The 19,073-nt window shown below is 49.1% G+C and overlaps 1 protein-coding gene across 1 annotated transcript; it reads left to right on the top strand.

The window, feature by feature from the left end:
- The first annotated feature begins 17,732 nt into the window (after nucleotides 1-17,732).
- On the top strand, nucleotides 17,733-19,073 carry LOC128722807 (cathepsin L-like). Its single transcript, XM_053816491.1, has 3 exons — nucleotides 17,733-17,750; nucleotides 18,619-18,776; nucleotides 18,878-19,073. Exons 1-3 carry the CDS (start codon nucleotides 17,733-17,735, stop codon nucleotides 19,071-19,073), a joined length of 372 nt encoding a protein of 123 aa, XP_053672466.1.

The raw sequence follows: 19,073 nt of genomic DNA, 5'->3' as shown, positions 1-19,073 counted from the left end.
AGCGTATTATTTTTGAAGATCATTTGTCAGAATCGATCAGGACTCTCGTGTCCTCGTGCTACACCGCGACAGCAAACAGCTGTAATAACGGAGCATCACTGTGCGTCACCGATCGGTGCGGTGGTGATGAAGCAACATAACGAAGAAGGAAAAAAGCCGTCCCACAGAAAGTTATTTTGGATGCAGTGAAACGTCCCTCTGCGCAACTTGCGCACGTCCGCCGTAATGACAAAATTTCCGTAATTAAATTTAAGGAAATTGTGGGCCGGGTTGTGTGCCAATTTTTTGTTTCAGCACCACGACTCGATTGGTGAAGCACAGCAAAAAATTGCAATCTGCGTGCGTTTATCAATCAACAGCACGCACTCGGCTGACTTGTATGACGAGCACGGACCCCCCAAAAGTGGATGGTTAAACAATGAAACCATGAAGCGCCACGGCACAGGGCGCAGGGCAAATCACTTCTCGGCACGCCCTTTCGATGTCATCGTTCGGCTGGCAATTGCTCACTCAGGCGCGTCTAGGTTCAGCGTGTTGGTTTTAGAAATTTAAAGCTGATCGAGAGAAACAATTTTGTTGATTAAATTGAACAACAATCCAGAACAGCATACAAAGCAAGCGTGAAAAGCATTTTGAAAAGGTAAAAAACGAGTTGAATATGGATCCAAATCAATTACACGTCGCACGAATCATCAACTTATCGGGAAAGCCCACAGAAAACGTTCACTTTCACCTAGAGTACATAAATCGCGAACAATCAACTACCCAAGACGGCAGCATACGAATCGGTTGCATTGATAAGAACGCATTCGCTCCGTACACATTCACGTGCCAATCTGCGGTTCTGATCCCGCCCGGAGTCTGGCCCATTTTTCACCGGTGCCCCGAAATTAATCAGCGCATGTGATCTCAATAAAGATACCGCGAAGCCGAGTGGCATGGTTGAGCATTATCTTATCGCACCGGATCGCCGGACCCCGATCAAGGATCGGCGCCTTTGAATCGCTGCCGTTCGTTCACCGAAAAACCGAACGACCCCGACAAAAGCCACCGGACCAGGACGGTCCTTACCGCCCAAGATGGCGACCACGGCGAGAAGGTTTGAGCGCATAAGTTCAAAAGCTTCACCACCGCCGAGGCGCCAACAGCCGCACACTCGTGCCACGGTGCATTTGCAGTTGAAATTAATAAAAAAATTAACAACAAACAAACATTTTAACAAGTTCTTTTTTCATCCCGTTACCGTGTTTGTCGATCTGAGGGTTGTCGCTTTTTTGTCGGGAAAGGAATTTTCACGGATGGATTTGTTTTTTTTTTTTGTGCCTGAATTTGTGCGATCTCCGATTACGCGCAGGCTTTGCTGGCTTCAGAGTGTGTGTGTGAGAGAGAGAGAGAAGCGATGGAAATGATTGGCCGCGGTGGAAAGATCGACAGCTTGGCTCCCGCATCAACAACCGTACGCAAGCGGCGTCACGAATTTGTCCGTGACAAAACTGTGACTTGGTTTCTTTGGGCAGTTTGGTTTTTTTTTTTGCCAACCGAGTTCTTTGGCAGCTCCTTGGACCCATGGACACCCTGTTGATGGACAGGTCCTCAGTGCTCTTTCGCGTCGTTCGATCGGTTATCTACCGAGGGCACCGGAGCAGTTCGAGAGGATTTATCTCACCCTGCATCAACGATCGCGCCCGATCTGTTCCAGTTTTCTTACACAGGCATGTACTTCGCCGGTTTGCGTGTCCGATCGCGTCGTTGGCTGCTATTGTAAACATTGCCAACGGTTACGGCTACTTAACAAACAATTAAACTCCAAAAAAGCGCCCATTGCTGAATGGGAATCGAAGAGACCAAAAAAAAAAACCATCATCGAAAGCTACGAAAGGCGGCCAATAAATCGATCGGCCGGAATAGAGGCAACGCATGAAAATGGGAGAAGGATTTATGGGTGCTTTTATTTTCGGCCAATCGTCGCTGTTCGTTGATTGATTGATATCGGATCAGTGCGGGTTTGAACCACCGGAATGCTGCCACCGAAGGATAGCCATTTGCGGAAAAGTAATGGGTTTACTTTGTGGTGGTGTGATACGCGGGCTGATTAGGCATGACGAGAAAATTTTCCAGCAAATACAAACATTGATTTGAGTATGCCGCGTAATCGTCAACAAAACGCTATCCCAGCACAAATGTACAAAATTAATAATTGTAAAGTTTTAGACTTTTTTCTCCATTTAATACGCAAGTAATGAAACCTTGATCATACAAAAAAATCTGTTAATTAGGAAAAATGCTTACAAAATGACCTTCTAAATTAACGAAGGAAACATAGCTATGATGTCTCCAACATAAGCAGACCTTCTCAAACACCGGATTGATAAAAAAAAACCTTCAACTAGTCCGCACAACACTGCCACCCTGCGAAGCCAACAGCTGACATGCAAACGCGCTGGCCAGCCGAGTGTTTTTCCAGCAAACTTGCCACATTTTGCGCTACTCAATGGCGGCTCGAACGACGCCTGCAAATGCGAATGGCCGCTGCATTCCCCGCTGTCGATCCTGTCAGCGCGTACAAGGAAACCGCCGGGCATCGCAATAAATCCTTTGCGTTTCAACCGTTTCGGCCGCTCGCATGTTTCCCTCCAGGGTTCGCGAGTGTGTGCGGTTGAGTTTGATTTATTCCAAGCTTCCTAGCGCTGGCGGCACCTGAAGGGAAGCTAGAACACGAGGTGCTGGGCGGAAATTACAACGCCACGAGCAGGTTGCGGTCATTAATGTGTAACGCATTGCATTCCAGCGAGCCCATGCGGAACACGGCGACGTGTCACCGACAATGGTCCGCCGATAGCCAGGTGAACCTCACCGTGGCATATGCTAAACGAGTCCGTTAGCTGGAGCATAAGCATAAGCCTCGGGAGCTGTTCAAGCAGTAGCGTTTGAGAAGCCGCACGTCCGTTCCGATTACATGGTACTTACAGGAGATCATGAGCGCTATACCTTAAACATTGTGCTCTAGAATATATTACATTTTTAACCGATGAAGTTCATCAATGGAGTTCGATAAGTTAGAGAGCATAACGATCCTGCACGATTTGTTGTTGAAGTTTGAAGCCCGGCTTCATTACATCCCTGTTTAACTTCCACATTCCACAGAAGCAAGAATGCAGCTTCTCCATTCAGCAGCTTCTAGGGATCACCACCAAGCCATCGTCTGGAATCCAGAACAAGGGAGCCATCGCAGAAGCGCCAACATTCACCACAAACCTGTTGAATGCATCTCGACTCGCTCCAACCGATATCGACCCGATCTAGCAGGGCGCCTGGCGCGAGATTTCCACATCCACACCATCTTTCGCTGGCCATTGCAGGTGGCTTTAGGCTTCACTAGCTCTGCTCTATCACGTCCATGCAGTGGGCACTTACAACCGCGTCGACAAACTCCCCGAGCTTAGGCTATGTTGCGTGCGAACAAGCACTTCTGTTTCGATAGTGCAACAGGATGCAGCCCTTGCAGTTCGCAGGTCTACGTTAACAAGACCCCAGAACCCGTCGACGGGACGCCGGCGATCGGGAGCATGTTTTATTTTATGTTAATTCTGTTTGATAGTTCTTTGATTATTACGCTTTCGCGCGCGATCTGCACACGGGCGAGTGCAATATAGACGCGCTCGCAGACCACCGGTGTCAGGACCAGATTTCCCTTACGCGAGCTAACCCAACACGACGACAGGTTCGCGGTTGTTAATCCCTGCGGTATGAATCTTCATTTGTGGCTTTGTGGCTCGCGCGACACGGGACCGTTGTAATCAATATTTGGACAACTATTTCACCGTAAGTGAGGGCAATAAATTAGAGATGATTAAAATTGTCCGCCTATTCAGGTCCCTTCGGGGGATGGGCTTTCAATGGGCTTCTGATAAGAGGCTCCCCAACCGAGGTACCATGACCCCGTTGCTATGCCACGTGAAATGCGATACGTGCAGTCTCGCGTGAAGGTACTCACCCCCCGGGCAAGGGATGGCAATTTTTTGAAGTTCATTAAAAATAATTGAAATTCGAAAGATTAATCGATTTGATTGCACGCCCGGCACATTCCTCACGTCGGGGTAGGGTGTTTCACTCGATTGGAATGGCAGAGAGAGAGAGAGAGAGAACACATGAAGGATTTCTCCCTCACAACGGCCAGGTCGGTCCTTTCGGCGTTACGTCTCAATTTTCGTGTCGGCGTTCATTAGCGAAAGCCGGTCAGCCGCTTCACGGTGGATTATGGGCATTCGGTCGATTAATCTTAAGCCGACCCGGTCGCGACCCGTCCAATCCGTCCTTCCGGCAAGGCTCACGCGCGTGAACGGCGGTTCTGTGTAGGTGCCGCTCCGATGCACCTTGGACGTTGCACATGCAAGCCTACGCCAGCGCAAGGGACCTTTTTATGCAAATTGCGATCATGGATCTTGCATCGTCAGCATCGATGCTGTCGGCGGAATGTTGGTTCTCGGTTGGCGTGGGATGGTCTCCTATTTCCGATGGTAGGTATCGAAAGACGAGAATCCAACGGCAATGCGCGGATTAATTGAGCTGGAAGAGGTAATTGTCACTAAATGGCGGCGCCGGCCTTCGCAAAGCATTCACGACTCTATCGGTTTTTTTTTGTAATTAAATGCATCTGCCCAATGTGCGTTACGGTGCCATAATTATCGACCTCACTCGATTGGCTTTGTTCGTATCGCACCTTGCTGGGGGACTAACTCGGCCGTAAATGCGCACAGACTGGAGGAACTCAAGCAATTAGGCAACATTATGTCGCTACTCCTCAGCAGATGACTGCAATTAGCGAGCTGTTAGCGTATTTTAAAGGACAAATGGAACGGGTTTCATTTTAATCCGGTCCTGTCCTAGAGGTGGTTCTCGTTTTCGCCCCACTAACGAATCGATGAATATGATTGACACTAATAAAACGACGGCACGAATCAAACTGCTTGTACTACAAGACAAGCTGAACGGTTTCCACTAGCTCCACATTCCACCGGTGCCACGAGCCGTTTTTCCTTAAATTTATCGCTCCTAAATTGTCCCAGCAAACCCCGGCAGGCAATGTTTGCGTTATATTCAAAAAATCAACAATCGGATCTGCATCCCTCAACGCTTCCTAACGGTCACTGCCGCTAATGAATCCGGACACCTTAAATAAACGCCGAGATTACACGCTCCACGGCTCCGATAACAAATTGTTGCCTTTAATATATTTTTTTTTCTCACATTCACAACGATGAAGGCGAAACAGGGCTCGATCAACAAATGACCACCGTTCGATCGGTCGCCCCAAAACGCATAATTAATGATCCACCATCCCAGCCAGGGCAGGCCACGATAACCCTGCAATCAGGCGAACCGTTGGGCTCGAACCCAGGCTCGATATCCATATATCACCCGCCAATTTCGATGGCATTCTGGGGGCAAAACGCACAGCCGGAAGATGCGATAGCGATAAAAACTGTGCCAGCCAGTATTTGCATAACGTTACGCTGGCATCGACCTGGCGACGGCTGGTGACGTTTTGTGCCGATGGACGGATCGCTTCAGAAAATGGAAGCCAAAGAAAAGCGCCAAACGTTTCCACGCTGCCGTGGTTTGTGCGCGTGAGAAAGTTCAACCCGGTGACTGCTCTATTCAGGCGTGAGCCGTTTCGAAGGTCCCTCCGGTGACCTCGTAATGATCTGGGGCGCGAATGGCGCTTCTTCCGCGGGCGCTTTTCGTGTGAACCGTTCGCAACAAAACCCGATCCCGATGCGTGCCGGTCATCCTTTGGAGGGCGCTTTTTAGGGAGACATTTGTCATCGTTTTTTTCTCCCTTACACCTTGCGGGATGCTCTGGCAGGATGGTCTCGAAACCCCTGCCGGCTGAAGTGCGCAGACCCACCAGAGATGGGGTGGCAATAAATAGCGAAAGCGAAACCGCAAAACTGTAATTATCGGCACCGGGGCACCAACGAACCGGCCGGCGAAGGTCCAGCGTCTCGCGAGGCACATGAGAAAATATTCACCAAACCACGGGACGGGAGGTGATCCCTTTCGGCAACGATCGCGATCTACGAACCGCGAAGGTCTTCCTAGGCCAAACGCGCTTAGTCCTGTGCCGCAACGAGCCCACGACTTTCTTCACACGACTCCATGGACCATAGGCACACGCCATTATGATACCCGTCAGGGGGAGGAATTTCATCCCCACGCTGGATAGCATTGTACAAGGCAAACAATCGATCCCAAGCTATCTAGCGCGTCTGAAGGAAGATCACGGAAACGACCACTTGGCCAGTGCTGAAGACAAACCAACAAAGAAAGGTGTCCACAGCAACGACATAGTCCGTTTCGCCCCTAACGGAACTCCCGATTCCGCGGGCTCGATTCGGCAGCATTGCAGGATAATAAATATTAATAACCTCCACCCGCAGACCGTGTATGCAGATGTGATTGAGTGCACCGGCATGGTCACTGTGAAGGCTCACAGAAGGCTCCAGGATTACGCTGCGGATTTTTCTGGGCGGTCGCGTGCAGCTTGGTAGCTGGATTCCTTAGATGCGATCTGCTGGTCGATAGGTCCTGGGTTTCCACAAAGCGCCTACCAAACGACGGTCGCCGACTTGAAGGAGGCAAAAAAAAGCAGGCCAAATAGAAGCACCACTCGGGGGCAGTTGAGCGAAAGGTTCGTGGATCTGCGTAAGGTGCTACCAAGCGGGAGGTACTTTTACTGATCGATCAGTGCTGATTTGATTTCAATTGCTTCGAACGCGAATCGATGATTGGAGAATGGGGAAGCGCCGGTGTTCAAGGCTCCTGGAGGCCGGCTAACGTGTTCAGAAAGTGCTCAATCCGTATCTGATGCGATCGAGAGTGAGGCTGTACGTGGACGAGGGCTTCGTTACGCCACTGTTTCTTAACTTGCATTATGTGGTTGTATGTTTTTTGCAAGGCATTTAAGAGACTGGCTTAGCTATTTGTTTTCGTAATTTGTGTATATCATGATTAAATTGCAAATAAAAAATACGTTAATTTTTTTTTTAATTCAATATTTTTTGAGATTTTAACCAGCAAGTAATTTGATTTTGTGATGCAAAAAATATTATACTTAATAACAAATTTCAAAAAAAATTATAAACATGACATCTTACACATTAGCTGTATATTTAATCCTATATATGTCCCCTAAATACATAGGCAACTATAATTTCACTGCATGATGCAAATTAAGACCGATAAATGGCACTATACGAGCTCATTAAAACTCCCCAACAGTTTGCCATATACAAACGCACCCACAATGCGTATTCACCGATCAGTTAAGTGTGCCCTTAACGAACGAATTATAAGCAGCAACGACACTCGCGACCAAGCCGCGATCAAGCTCGTGAAAGATTGTTGCAACACGCCGCAAATCGCGCCCGGCAAGATCCTCCGTTACCATTTGTTACCACTCGTTTCGATGCGATTAATCACGCGTCTCATCGATCGGTGCAACGGTGCCGGGCCATTGCGAGACAACTAAATTCCATAATCGCATGTAGCGTTCAGGTCCATTTGCCTACAATTCGGGCGCGCGGGCGTACGAGGGTACAAAAATGGACCAGCTAAGCATAGCCTTGTACATATGTTTCGCACCATATTGCAGCGCAAACGGCTCGAAACGGCCCCCTGATTTATGGCACCCTCATGTGCGCCTCCACTTGGCGCAAAAAAAGCGCACCGTCGCCAGTTCACAACTCATACGGATCGAGCCGGAGCGAGAAGGAACCGGGATTGCGATCGCGAGCGAGAGCTGAAACGTTGGAATTCCAACGAAAATGGAACCCCAACGCCAAGGGGAGACTGCAATGAGGGCCGGCAATCGCATCCCATCGCGATTTTCAGCCCCACGATCGCAATCGCAGGCAAACATCGAAGCCTAAACCGCGATGCTGTATTTATGGCGACGCCTTCGTTGGTTTGAGCGGTTCCATAAGCCACGCTGGGCCACGGCTGGCAGCCAACCGACAAGCCATCGATCAATCGGGCTCAGGCAGCGCTCTTGTCTGGGGTTTGGGAGTGGGTCAGGGAACGGGAGCAAAGAACGGGGACCCTTTCGCCACCCGTAACTGTGTCCTCTGGGGGCTGCACGCGATAAAAAGCTTATTTATTTTCCAATAAGTACGATTTGGATTACATTTATTTTTAAATCATTATATCTCTCCTGTGCTTCGGCGCGTGCCGCTTTGCTCGCTGGTTAGGGTTTTTATTTGCAAATGCGATCAGTTAAAGGGCAGCACGTATGAAGCACGTTAAAACAGTATCGTATCGGAAACGATTTATACAATTATCGACCCTCCTGTTGAGGGGCATGTTGTTAGTAAAAGTTGTTGAGTTTATTCAAATATTTTTATTTAGCTACAATTTACTCTACCAAATATGTGCGAATAAAATTTAATTAAATAAAACAAAACTATAAAAATTCATCAACAAAAACTAAAGTTATGAATTTCAGTATTGTAAAACATTTATCGTATGATAAAAAATAAACACTTATATATTTTCTCTTATTATACACGAACGCACGGCTATAACCATATCGTCTATTATTTATTCAGAAAGTGTCCCCCATCACCACAATGTTTGATTTGCTAATAAAACCACGGTGCTATTCCAAATGCACGTAACTAGAAGACAAAATATATCCGGCCGACGAATAATATGCACATATTTAGGACTCTAATACCGGCCATATATTTTGATACGAATCTCCATCAATAAATAAGCAAACCTCCCACTTCCCGCCATCCCAATCCTTCCTACGGCCAATCACAGCACCATTCCACCGACGAATGGGTGCACTATGCATTCTCGCAGCCTCTAACGGGCACCGAGATGCGAGATCATTGTACCCAGATCCAGCTCCCGGAGGCGAACGATTGCCGCAATTGCACTCAAAACGCCCTCTCGCGTGAAACCCGCTGCGCTACGCACCAACTCTACGCCACCACCAACCGTTTGTCAGGGTCGCATTGTTACAAGAAAAGCCTCATGGTGCTGGCTTACCCGTCCAATTGACGCAAACACCTGCCGAGCTCGTCCAAGTCCTCGAATGCGCCACCAAACCGCATTGATCAAGTGTCAAAAGGGAAACAATCCGGCGTGCTTCTCCCGTGTGCTCTCCCGATGCCAGCAGTACGGCAAGACATCACCGTGGAATGCCTGGCCGGTCCAAATAGGTCCTGCCGAGGCGTGTAAAATGTGCCCGCACTGCCTTCACGGTCGGATGGCAGTGATATATGGAGGCGCATTACGCGACGCAGGTATGCGCAAATTGAAATTACCAATTAAGACAAGATATGCAACGGCACCATGGGTCCCCGGGCCGTGGTGAATGGTCGTGCGGATGCGGACAGACAACGGGCAGCAGCGAACTCGAAAGCCAAAGGATATTGCAACGGCGTATCATCACTCTTGCGTCGATCGCGTCCGTCCGCGTGGTCGACCGTTTTGGTCTCCGTGTGGATCGCGGCCCCTAAAATGGGGATCGAATTGTGGTTTTGGGGACTGCCGGGACCGGAATATGTCGACCGATTTATGCTCGCACCGGTGCAATGGCGGACGTGGTGTTGTGCAATTGCGATCGTGCCTTTTTGCGGCGAGAGATAGAGATCGATTGTCCGCGAGCCAATGCCGAGGACGCTCGTATTGGAGCTATTTTTTCCCGGTTTCCTGCCTTTTGCGAGTACAGTCGGGGGTTGTTCTCTGTTGGTGACTTTTCTTTGCACTTGCAATGGGATTGTATGCATGCATTGAGCAAGTGCAAGATATCCGGCGATGTGTATTTCGAATGTAGCCTAAGCGAACTTTTTGCGAATATCTTAATTAAACCGAAAGATCATTGATCGATGACCTCTTCGGATAGCATTAAATGATAGCACGTTTCGTTTGTCGTTTATTTAAAGCAGCAAAAAATGCTGATGAACACTCAAAAAGCCGATGAGTGAGCCGATTGAGGCCGCAAACTCACCCCACTGCACGATTGGCGCATAAATCAAGCGCCAATTCCACCGCAGCCAGATCGATATCGGTCCGAAAGCGCTCGATTAGAGACGGCTATAAGGCGCCTATTTGAAGCCTAGCAAAAGCGGGATAAAAAAAAACCCACCACTGCCGCCCACCGGTAATGGCCAATTTTTATCACCTTCAAACGGTAATTCTGGTATTTTGCTACCACGAGCCAGCTTCGGCCCAATATATTTTCCCGATCCCGGCACACAGCGTGAGACCTGCATCTCCAAATCACCTTTCGGTCGACTTCCCCGTGAGCCTATAAAAGCCTCATAAAACCGCGATTCCGTGCCGCGTCGAACCGCCTGAAACAAATCAAACCAATATTTCGATCGCGGAGCAAGGATTATGTTTCTGAGGCTCAGCTGGTGAACGAATCACCCCACGACCCACCGTAGCAATTCTCGGCACACGACCCCAACGACGACGACGACTCCCTATAGACTCCCGCGCGCTTTGATTTAGCTGTTTTACGAGCCAAATATTTTACGACAAATAGTTCGCTCGCTTCTCGCTCAACAGGTGGCTCGATCCTGCGCTGGCAAGCGTTTGCGGGTTCGGTCACGCTGTTAAATTAATTTATATGTTATGGAACAATATTCGCCCATCATTGTCTCGGTTGCGCCACGGAACTGGCGCGAGCCCCACGATTTAAGCCTGTCGATCGATGTACGAATGCGTGGAGCAAAATACGCCCGGTAGCCCCGCTGAGAGAGCGTCGGATTCGGTTTAAGACCCAGACCCGGTTGGAGGCGTCGAGGCGATGATGGGTTTCCCCAGGAGGACGCACTGAAATATTCCAAAACGGGTTCCCCAATTCGGTGGGTGCCGGGTGGGGGAACACCAACGGACGGGGTAGGTGTTGGTAGAATTATTAAATTTTGATTTGTCGATTCCGGATGGTCCGGACCGCTTTTTTTACGACCACGTGCCGGATTGTCGTAAATGTCCGCGGTTGGATGCCGCCAGTCCACCGATGGGGAGATGCTGGAGGGGAGTGTGAGCCCGAGAGAGAGAGGGAGAGAGAGAGAGAGAGAGAGAGAGAGAGAGAGGGCAAAGGGGGCGAAATTTACATTCCCGTTCGATTTTCTATTGAATTATTTTGACTGCCGCACAATGGGCGAAAGCAAACAGAAATTAAAAATTATTGGATTAACCAACGGCCCACGATCGCCTGGCGGGCGTATTGTTGTGGGTGCATTTAAAGCGCCACAGGATTGTTGATATCACTGGGGGTGGTTTTTTCGGTGGCGGTAGATTTTACCCTCCATAGGTTTAAAGAAAATGATACTAAATTGAGTCTTGAAAGCTCGACCATAATTATGTGATAAATGCCTGTTTCATATGCAAATGTCACACTTAATGATCAAGTGTCTTAGGATTCACTGATGTAAAAAAACAACCAAACTATCCTAGTTTAGCGTACGCTTTAGAGTGCTGGAACATAAATCAATGCTCACCTCCCAAGCTACCACTAATGCAACCACTCACCAGTACGCTCAAGATGATTGATTCCGAGGTGCCACAAAACGGCGTTTATGTAGTCAATGGTACTTAACGGACAATGAAATCAATTTGCAACATTAGCAACCAGACCCGGGAGGAAGCCATCCCTAACGCCACCCCCCACAGGGTCAGGAAAATAAAAATGGCACCCGGCTCTACGCTCCCATCAATTAACACCAAACGTTCACACCGTCTAGTGGTGCTATTTAATATCTCGCAATGCCGCACTTTCAGCACCACCCGGCAGCAATGATCGATTATCAATCGAACCCCCTGGTGCAATTGCAACGGCATCGGCTGCTAAAGTGCAACGTCTCTCACACCACCATCAGCACCAGCAAACGCGCGGGAACCATAAACTGCAGCAATAACTTAATAAAGCCATCAAATCGATTGCAATTATCGGCTGACAGTTTCTCATCAAACTTTTACGGCTCACCGTTACCCCTTGGCCTATGGCCGGGGGTTGCTGTGCCTGTTGTTGATGCTGCAGACGTTGGTGTGAATGTGTGCTTTTCAAAAAACGCCACAATTTCCCAACGGCAGCCCTGGTTAGTAGCGCGATCGGTGGAGGGAAAAAGTATACCCAAGAACGCACCGACGGGGAGTTTGGAAAATTAATAGCTCCATCATAAATAACTCAGTAGGCAGTCGGGCTATGCCCCGTGGTTGAGAGCTCCGAATGGGATGGCACGATGCAATGCTGCACTAAACCGCATCAGGGCGCGCGAAAGAATCCCATCGCCGATCACGCTCGCGTAGTGGCAGGAAAGTGCAATTAGTTTTATATTTGCTGCAGCTTTACACCGACCGCTAAGTGCAGCGCGATCGCGAACCATTGCGTATCGATCGTGGCCGGTGCGCCGTTGGTTCATTCATAAATAATTGAAAAGAAACGCTGACAGTTTGTTGCACTGAACACGGCTGCCGTCTCGTTGGGGCGCAGGGTTTAATTATTGCATCATCCATACCAGCCAGCGGTAGCGCATTTGTTCCGTGTGATGCGATCTCGAGCATAATTTTATTTCATTTCCCAAATAACACCCTGCACACAGTGCATTAAATTGGACCGCTATTAGAAGCTTTCTTGAGGTGTCTAACTCAAACATCGTTCGATTCGTTCAATCGCCGATTCGTAAATTTCTTAATCAACTATCGACACCGTTCGGGTGACTCAATATTTCCATCAACTTGTCATCGGTGCGTCCCACAAATGAAGCGTGCGTAATCGTGCAGCACCTTCAACACCCGGCACCCGAACATGGTCAGGTGTGTGAGATTGCACCCATCGTCAACCGTTACACGCGGACGCGCAACCGTGAGAAAGCATAAAATTGCGCCAAATAACTGGATCACCCGCTGCGTACACGCATGGGCCTGTTGTGAGTGAGAAGGAAACGGTACGATCCGGTGAGCACATTCCACGGTCTGGCTGGGCTAAACTAATGCCACCTGCACTATTCCGACCGCGTCACGGTGCTCGATTTGGTCGTCCTGCCAACCATCCGGGCCGGCTCATTTGACCAAATTTGGATCCGTTCGGTGTACGGACCACATAATCAAGCGTTTTGTGACGCGACGAAACATTGCCTCATTACGAGTTTGTGCTGTAAAACCTGCACGAGCTCTCGGTAGAGCTTGGATCGCGAAAATCCTCCATTATGTCGCCAGTTGGAGCATACTTTCGGCACCCCAGCCCTTCGTAAACGCACCCCAAAAGCATCCTCACAGCTTTCCCGGTTACTGTGAGTGGAACCAACCTACGAGCGAATGAAACGCAACTGCAACTAATTAAACACCACGCCGCGATCGGGCGATGAACTAATTATTTAGCGACTGGCCGAGGAATGCCCGGAACGACATAAATCCCTCCAACGTGGGTTGCCAAAGTGGCTGGGTGGGTGTAGAACAACCATTCCGACGGAAAGTTGCTCCAAAATTTGAGGCAAACGATCGATACCGATCGGTCCCCATCCAAAACCTGCACCAACCGTGGGGAAGTGTCTCGGGAAGGATTACCACACAACAAAAAACGCCAAAATTAAGAAATCGTTAATATATAAACTTTTAATTTCAACTCCCTCCCACCAACGCCTACACTCGCTGAGTGAAAGATGTGCTGTTTCACAATGGCAAAATGCACCAAAAACTGCATCCCGTGCTCTACCGAGCACGTTGGTGGACTTAATTGCGAGCGTAGGGCGTCGTCCCTCTGAGCAAATGCCCACACGCGCGGTTTAACGAAACGGCCAGCGGAGAAACACACAGAAAAAAAAAAACGCCACACGCCATCAAGAAACAATATTCATTTGGGGCAGTTTTTTTCTGTCTTCCGTAGAAACTCCAGCTCCAGGGTCACGGGCAGCGTCTGATCCGCGTGGTCAGGATTTTCGGAGTGTTAATTGCTAACGCCTGCCTGGGTTTGGTGCGATCGAACGTCAACGTGCCCGCGAGGCAGTAACGGAGCTGAAACCACCGGCTTTTGGGCAGGGACATAAATATTCCGAGCCGAAATTTCACGCTTGTCGATTCCTGGTGGGAGTGGAAAAATTAAAAAAAAAATGAATCTCGCGTGGATGCACATTTATACCGGAGAGGGAGCGAGTCGGGCGAAAGGTGTCTGGATGCAAACCGCCCAACCCGATCGTTAGGATCGTTTATTTCTTTCTTTTTTAACCAACCGTAAAACGCTGGGTTGGGAATGATCACGGAATCTTGCGGCAGCGCTATCGGATGAAACGGGAGAACCTTTGCGAATGAAGTAACGCAAAATTTTAGCACATTTTTATTCCGACCCATTTACATAAGTTTAACATTTACAACAGTGCGTATAACATTCACACCTTGTTTTTTTTTTTACGTTGAGCCAATACCCTCACAAGATCGGCTCTAAATCATCTTCCGTTTAAGAATGGGGGAAACTTTATCCACATTACTCACTAAATGCGAACTGCAGCGAACTCGTACGCCCGGTTTCGCGGCACTGAAATACACCCCTTCCGATCATCAATGTATCCCTGCGCGATCGGGAAGGATTTTGTGGCCCACAGGCGTCAGCAGCGAACGGGGCGTTTGGGGTAAAATTAAAATAAATTGTATCACATATGTAGATTAAAATCGTTTATTTATGTTCACCCTTCGCCACAACCGCAACCGCGGTCGAGCATCGAAGAAACGAGGTTGTCAGGCGAGCGAAAGATTGAACAAGAAAAAAAAAACGCACAAATGCATAGAACGGCATCGTCTTCCAAGAACGCGGTTTTGCAAACACTATTGACGTTTTCTGCATTGTGTGTCCCTTTTTTTTGTGCTTGTATTTCGTTGCTGCATTCTGCTAAATCCCCATCACAAATCCTTTGCTGGTGCTAGAAACGTTTCATGCGAAATGCGAAACGGTCAAGGCAAACACGCTGGCGGATTGATCGTACAACATGGACGTGGTCGAATTCAAACTGCACATGCATGTCGATCGGTTGGTGAAGATTTCGCACCCGCTGTGAACCGTCGACGAGATCACCTAACAGAAACCGAAATCTCGCAACGTGCGTAAATCAACGATCCTATCCCATCGCGATCGAGCCTTCGACACACACGCGAAATGGAACAAATCTCGCTACATGAATACGTGCCATGTTTCCATCACGCCGGGTACATGATTTATTTGGTTCCTATCAATCTTTCCGCACGGAAATTGGGGTCTCTCGTTGAAGTGCGTCGGCAATACCGGCTATCGAGCCATATACAGAAAGGCCTCTTTTTTTTTGCGATCATTTTACAGTTTTGTTTTACTTCTCACTCTTAGCTGTTACAACACGCCCCCCGATCCGATAGCGCATACACCGGCGCGTAGTTACGCGTTATTTATTTAATTTTACGAGCTCGTTAAGATTTCATTAGCACACCCGTAGGTACAGGGCACCCGGCATCTAATGCGACCTGACACTAATTTCGCTTATCGATATGCATCGATTAATTGCGGCTGGTTCCGACGCGTACTCCCTTCAGTTACGATAACGGACCGTAGCCTCACAAAACCGAACACGAGCGCTAAATGTATCGTGATAACCTCGAGCCATTATCATCCTACACCCAGGCAGACGTATCCTTGCAGGTGTTTTGCACTCGCGATCGATGATCGCGCACGAGACTTCTGGTGGGGTTTTCTGCCTATGCTCAGCCAGCGAGTTATCGCGCGATCTTACACCACACGGACGGACACGTTGTTTCAAACACATTGTACGTCAGCCACAGCATCCGGTGACGATTATTGCAACCGGACCAGCGACGTGGTGCTGCTCCTGTAGATGGTAGATGATAACATCCCGCCTGGGGACCTTAAGTGCCCGGGGGTGCGATGATCAATATTTATATGTTAATTAATGTTAGATAACTAACCGCTGGCGCTGGCACAACGGGAGTAGACAGGGTGTAGGACTTGCGTTTCAGGTGCAGGATGACACAAAACCCCAAGGGACAGGTTGGCAACCGGGTTGGTTCGAGCCGTAGCGACGTTTATCACCGCACCCGAGCCACGGGACAGCGATAATAATTTATTTTCAGTGAAAAAGTGCTCCCGATTCTGGTGGTGTCCTGCCGGCGTGCCAACGTTTGCTTCGAGTTGGTGCGTGAAACAAGTTCCACTTCCTTTCCCGCGGGGTCCGGTTAGGCCAGCGCTGCTCGGTCTGTATGTCGGTGCTCGAGCGAGTGCATTGACGCACATATAATCTGCTTATCGAGGTGCTTTAATCTGAGACAACCCGACACGCGAGGCACTGCGAGGAAGTCACCCTTCGAGCCGGGCGAGTGGAATGCAAATGCGAAAAAGGGAGCTTAAATTCGATCAATTCTTTTCCCGCGCTACCATCCGATCGGTGGAGGTTCAAGGAGTACAAGCTGCGTGAAGGACACGCAGGAGAACCCGAGGAATAAACAACCCCCGTGGCAGCTACCGGGATGCGCGAGCAGCTCAACCGAAGGGCACTAATAATAGGGCACTTACGGCACTAGCTGGCGTTGCGCCGAACGCGGCTAGAGCACGCAAGAGCCGGCTACTCTGAGCTGTCAGTTTTGGATGAAAAGTGTAGCAAATTTTTCACCTTAATCGACGCTGTAATTAAATCATGCACTGGTGCCATCTTCGATTCGACCGCCGCCACTGTGACGGAGGCAACTTGCGACCATGTTTCGATTTACGAGCACTTTTGCCCTTACAACTTGCCCTGTTTCTCTTGTCACCTTCCTGCGCTAGAGCCAACCCACCCGGTGTCCGTCGAAAGCGGGACAGAAAGCGTTCGCCAAGGGTGAGGTGATAAAATATGCACCATTTAGCACCGTGCGCCCGAAGCGGCCTCTGTGGTGGTTGGAAATGGGAGGAAAAACTCTCGCAGGGAGAAGCATTTAAATACAATTCTTGGGCACCGGACGATCGGTGGCACTGTCATTAAAATAAATCAGTCGCAGAAATGATCTTTTAGAGCCTGGCCATGGATCTGTAAATCATTGACGGAAGCGAGAAGCATCGTGGTGGAACTACGTGAGAGGCGTTTGGGTCCGCGTCTTGGGTTCATGTCGCTTCTAATGAAGTACGTAATGGTCGCAAAACAGGGAGCATTTAATTTATTGCTAGCTAAGTGCATCCCCGCGGTCCATTTAAATGGTTTGCAATCGAGGTAAGCTCATTTCCAGCGCGTGCTTGGTGTTGCTTTGGGCAAAAATCACATTATACTCGGCATTTACTGCAAAGATAAGTAGTACATACTTTATTTTTCTAGCGTTAAAAATTTCTTTACTCCCATAAAGTGCCACCCTGTGTGTAAGCCATGTTCCCAAACAATGTGTCGATTGCAATTTTCCGCAGGGTCATCAATTTATGCTAGCGTTTTAAATCACAACAAGCAAACCTTCGCACAACATAAAGCACAACCCGTGGAAAGGTTTTGCTCCACACAAACGATCAGTAGGCCAGCAAACACTTCACCGGAACAGTTGTGACCAAAAGAACACCATCAGAGCTACGCGTAAAGTTGTTGAGTATTTGGGCACCTTGTTCACTACCTCACTGAAAAAAAATACTCCTCCTAAGTTCGAGTGCTACAGTAAACGAAATCGCATGATTTAAACGAGAATGACCTCAATTACGGCGGTTGCAAAAGACGCGTCAATCACGCATGCGCACCAAGCGCGAGGTAATTCCGCGATGCCGACTTCACCCAACGCCTGCTTAACGAACGGTAGATGATGGAGTCTCAACGCCGCAGTTCAAAGTGCAAGTCAAATCAATGTCCCGAAGCCACCGGTAAGACACGTTTCGCGAGTGTGCGCACAAAAAGAAAATGCAAACAATGCAATTTCGGTGCACCCAGATGCACTGCCGGTCTGTTTGATCCGAAAAAAGTCGCACCATTGTCGCAAGGAGCTAAGGAAGAGTTTCCGTGGGCACAGAAATCAGCCTCATCACGTCCGGCGGCATTCAGGGTGATCGTATCACTCAGCTTTATGCCGGCATTTGCAACTGCTGCTTCTGCTGCTGCTGCTGCTGGAGGCATTCGAAGAGGTGTTAACTGTCCTGGTGCAACGTCATCGTCAACGCCGGCCTGCATAGGATGCGATCCTGTGCGATGACAACCGCATAATGTCCGCGGCTGGCTTCAATCAACGCCGATCCCAAACCCGGATGAGGTGTACCTCGAAATTCTGCCGGAGAAAGTGTCATGCGACACCGGGCGTTTGGTTGTGAAAGGATAAGTAATTAAGTGGGGAGTACCATTTGGGCGTCGTGCGTGCGTCTGGTGCGAAGAAAAGCCGTGATCATTGTAATAAATTGCGTTTATTTATATTCTTGCAGCCGTTTGAGGAGGGGAGGGGCCGGTTTGGAAAAGTGGCCTGCAGCAGCGAAGGGAGTTGGTCTCGAACAAACAACCAAACTACGCCCTCAAGCACATTCAACCCCACTAGTCTTCTGATTAACCGCGCTCGGATAAAATGTTGATGGATTTGTGTTGTAATTTTTTCACCATTTTTCGCTCCCCATCTCCACCCCAATCCATCTTCCAGCAAGGACAGTGCGCCTTCAACAAGGACTACGCGATCGCGAACATCAGCGAGTGGGCAATCATGCCGAAAAGCGAGGACGCCCTGGCGTACGCCCTGTGGAAAGTGGGCCCCATCCCGGTCAGCCTGAACGCGGCTCCAAAATCGTTCCAGCTGTACAGGTACTCGAGGCGTTTGTGGAGGTTACTTTTCTGAACAATGCTCATGCCCCAACCCTTGCTCATGTCCCATGCCCATGCTGCTCTATTCCGTTCCCAAACAGCAAGGGCATTTACGACGACGAAGCCGCCTGCGATAACTCGAAAGTCAACCACGCGATGCTCCTGCTCGGCTACACCAAGGACTACTGGATACTGAAGAACTGGTGGGGTGGCTGGGGAGAGGACGGGTACATGCGGCTGGCCCGCGGCAAAAACCTCTGTGGCATCAGCAACTACGCCGGTTATGTTACGGTTTGA

This window comes from Anopheles nili, chromosome 2, assembly GCF_943737925.1.
Source record: "Anopheles nili chromosome 2, idAnoNiliSN_F5_01, whole genome shotgun sequence".
Lineage (NCBI taxonomy): Eukaryota > Metazoa > Arthropoda > Insecta > Diptera > Culicidae > Anopheles > Anopheles nili.
The sequence above is the reverse complement of the archived record's forward strand: the minus strand, read 5'-3'. Positions and strand labels throughout refer to the sequence as shown.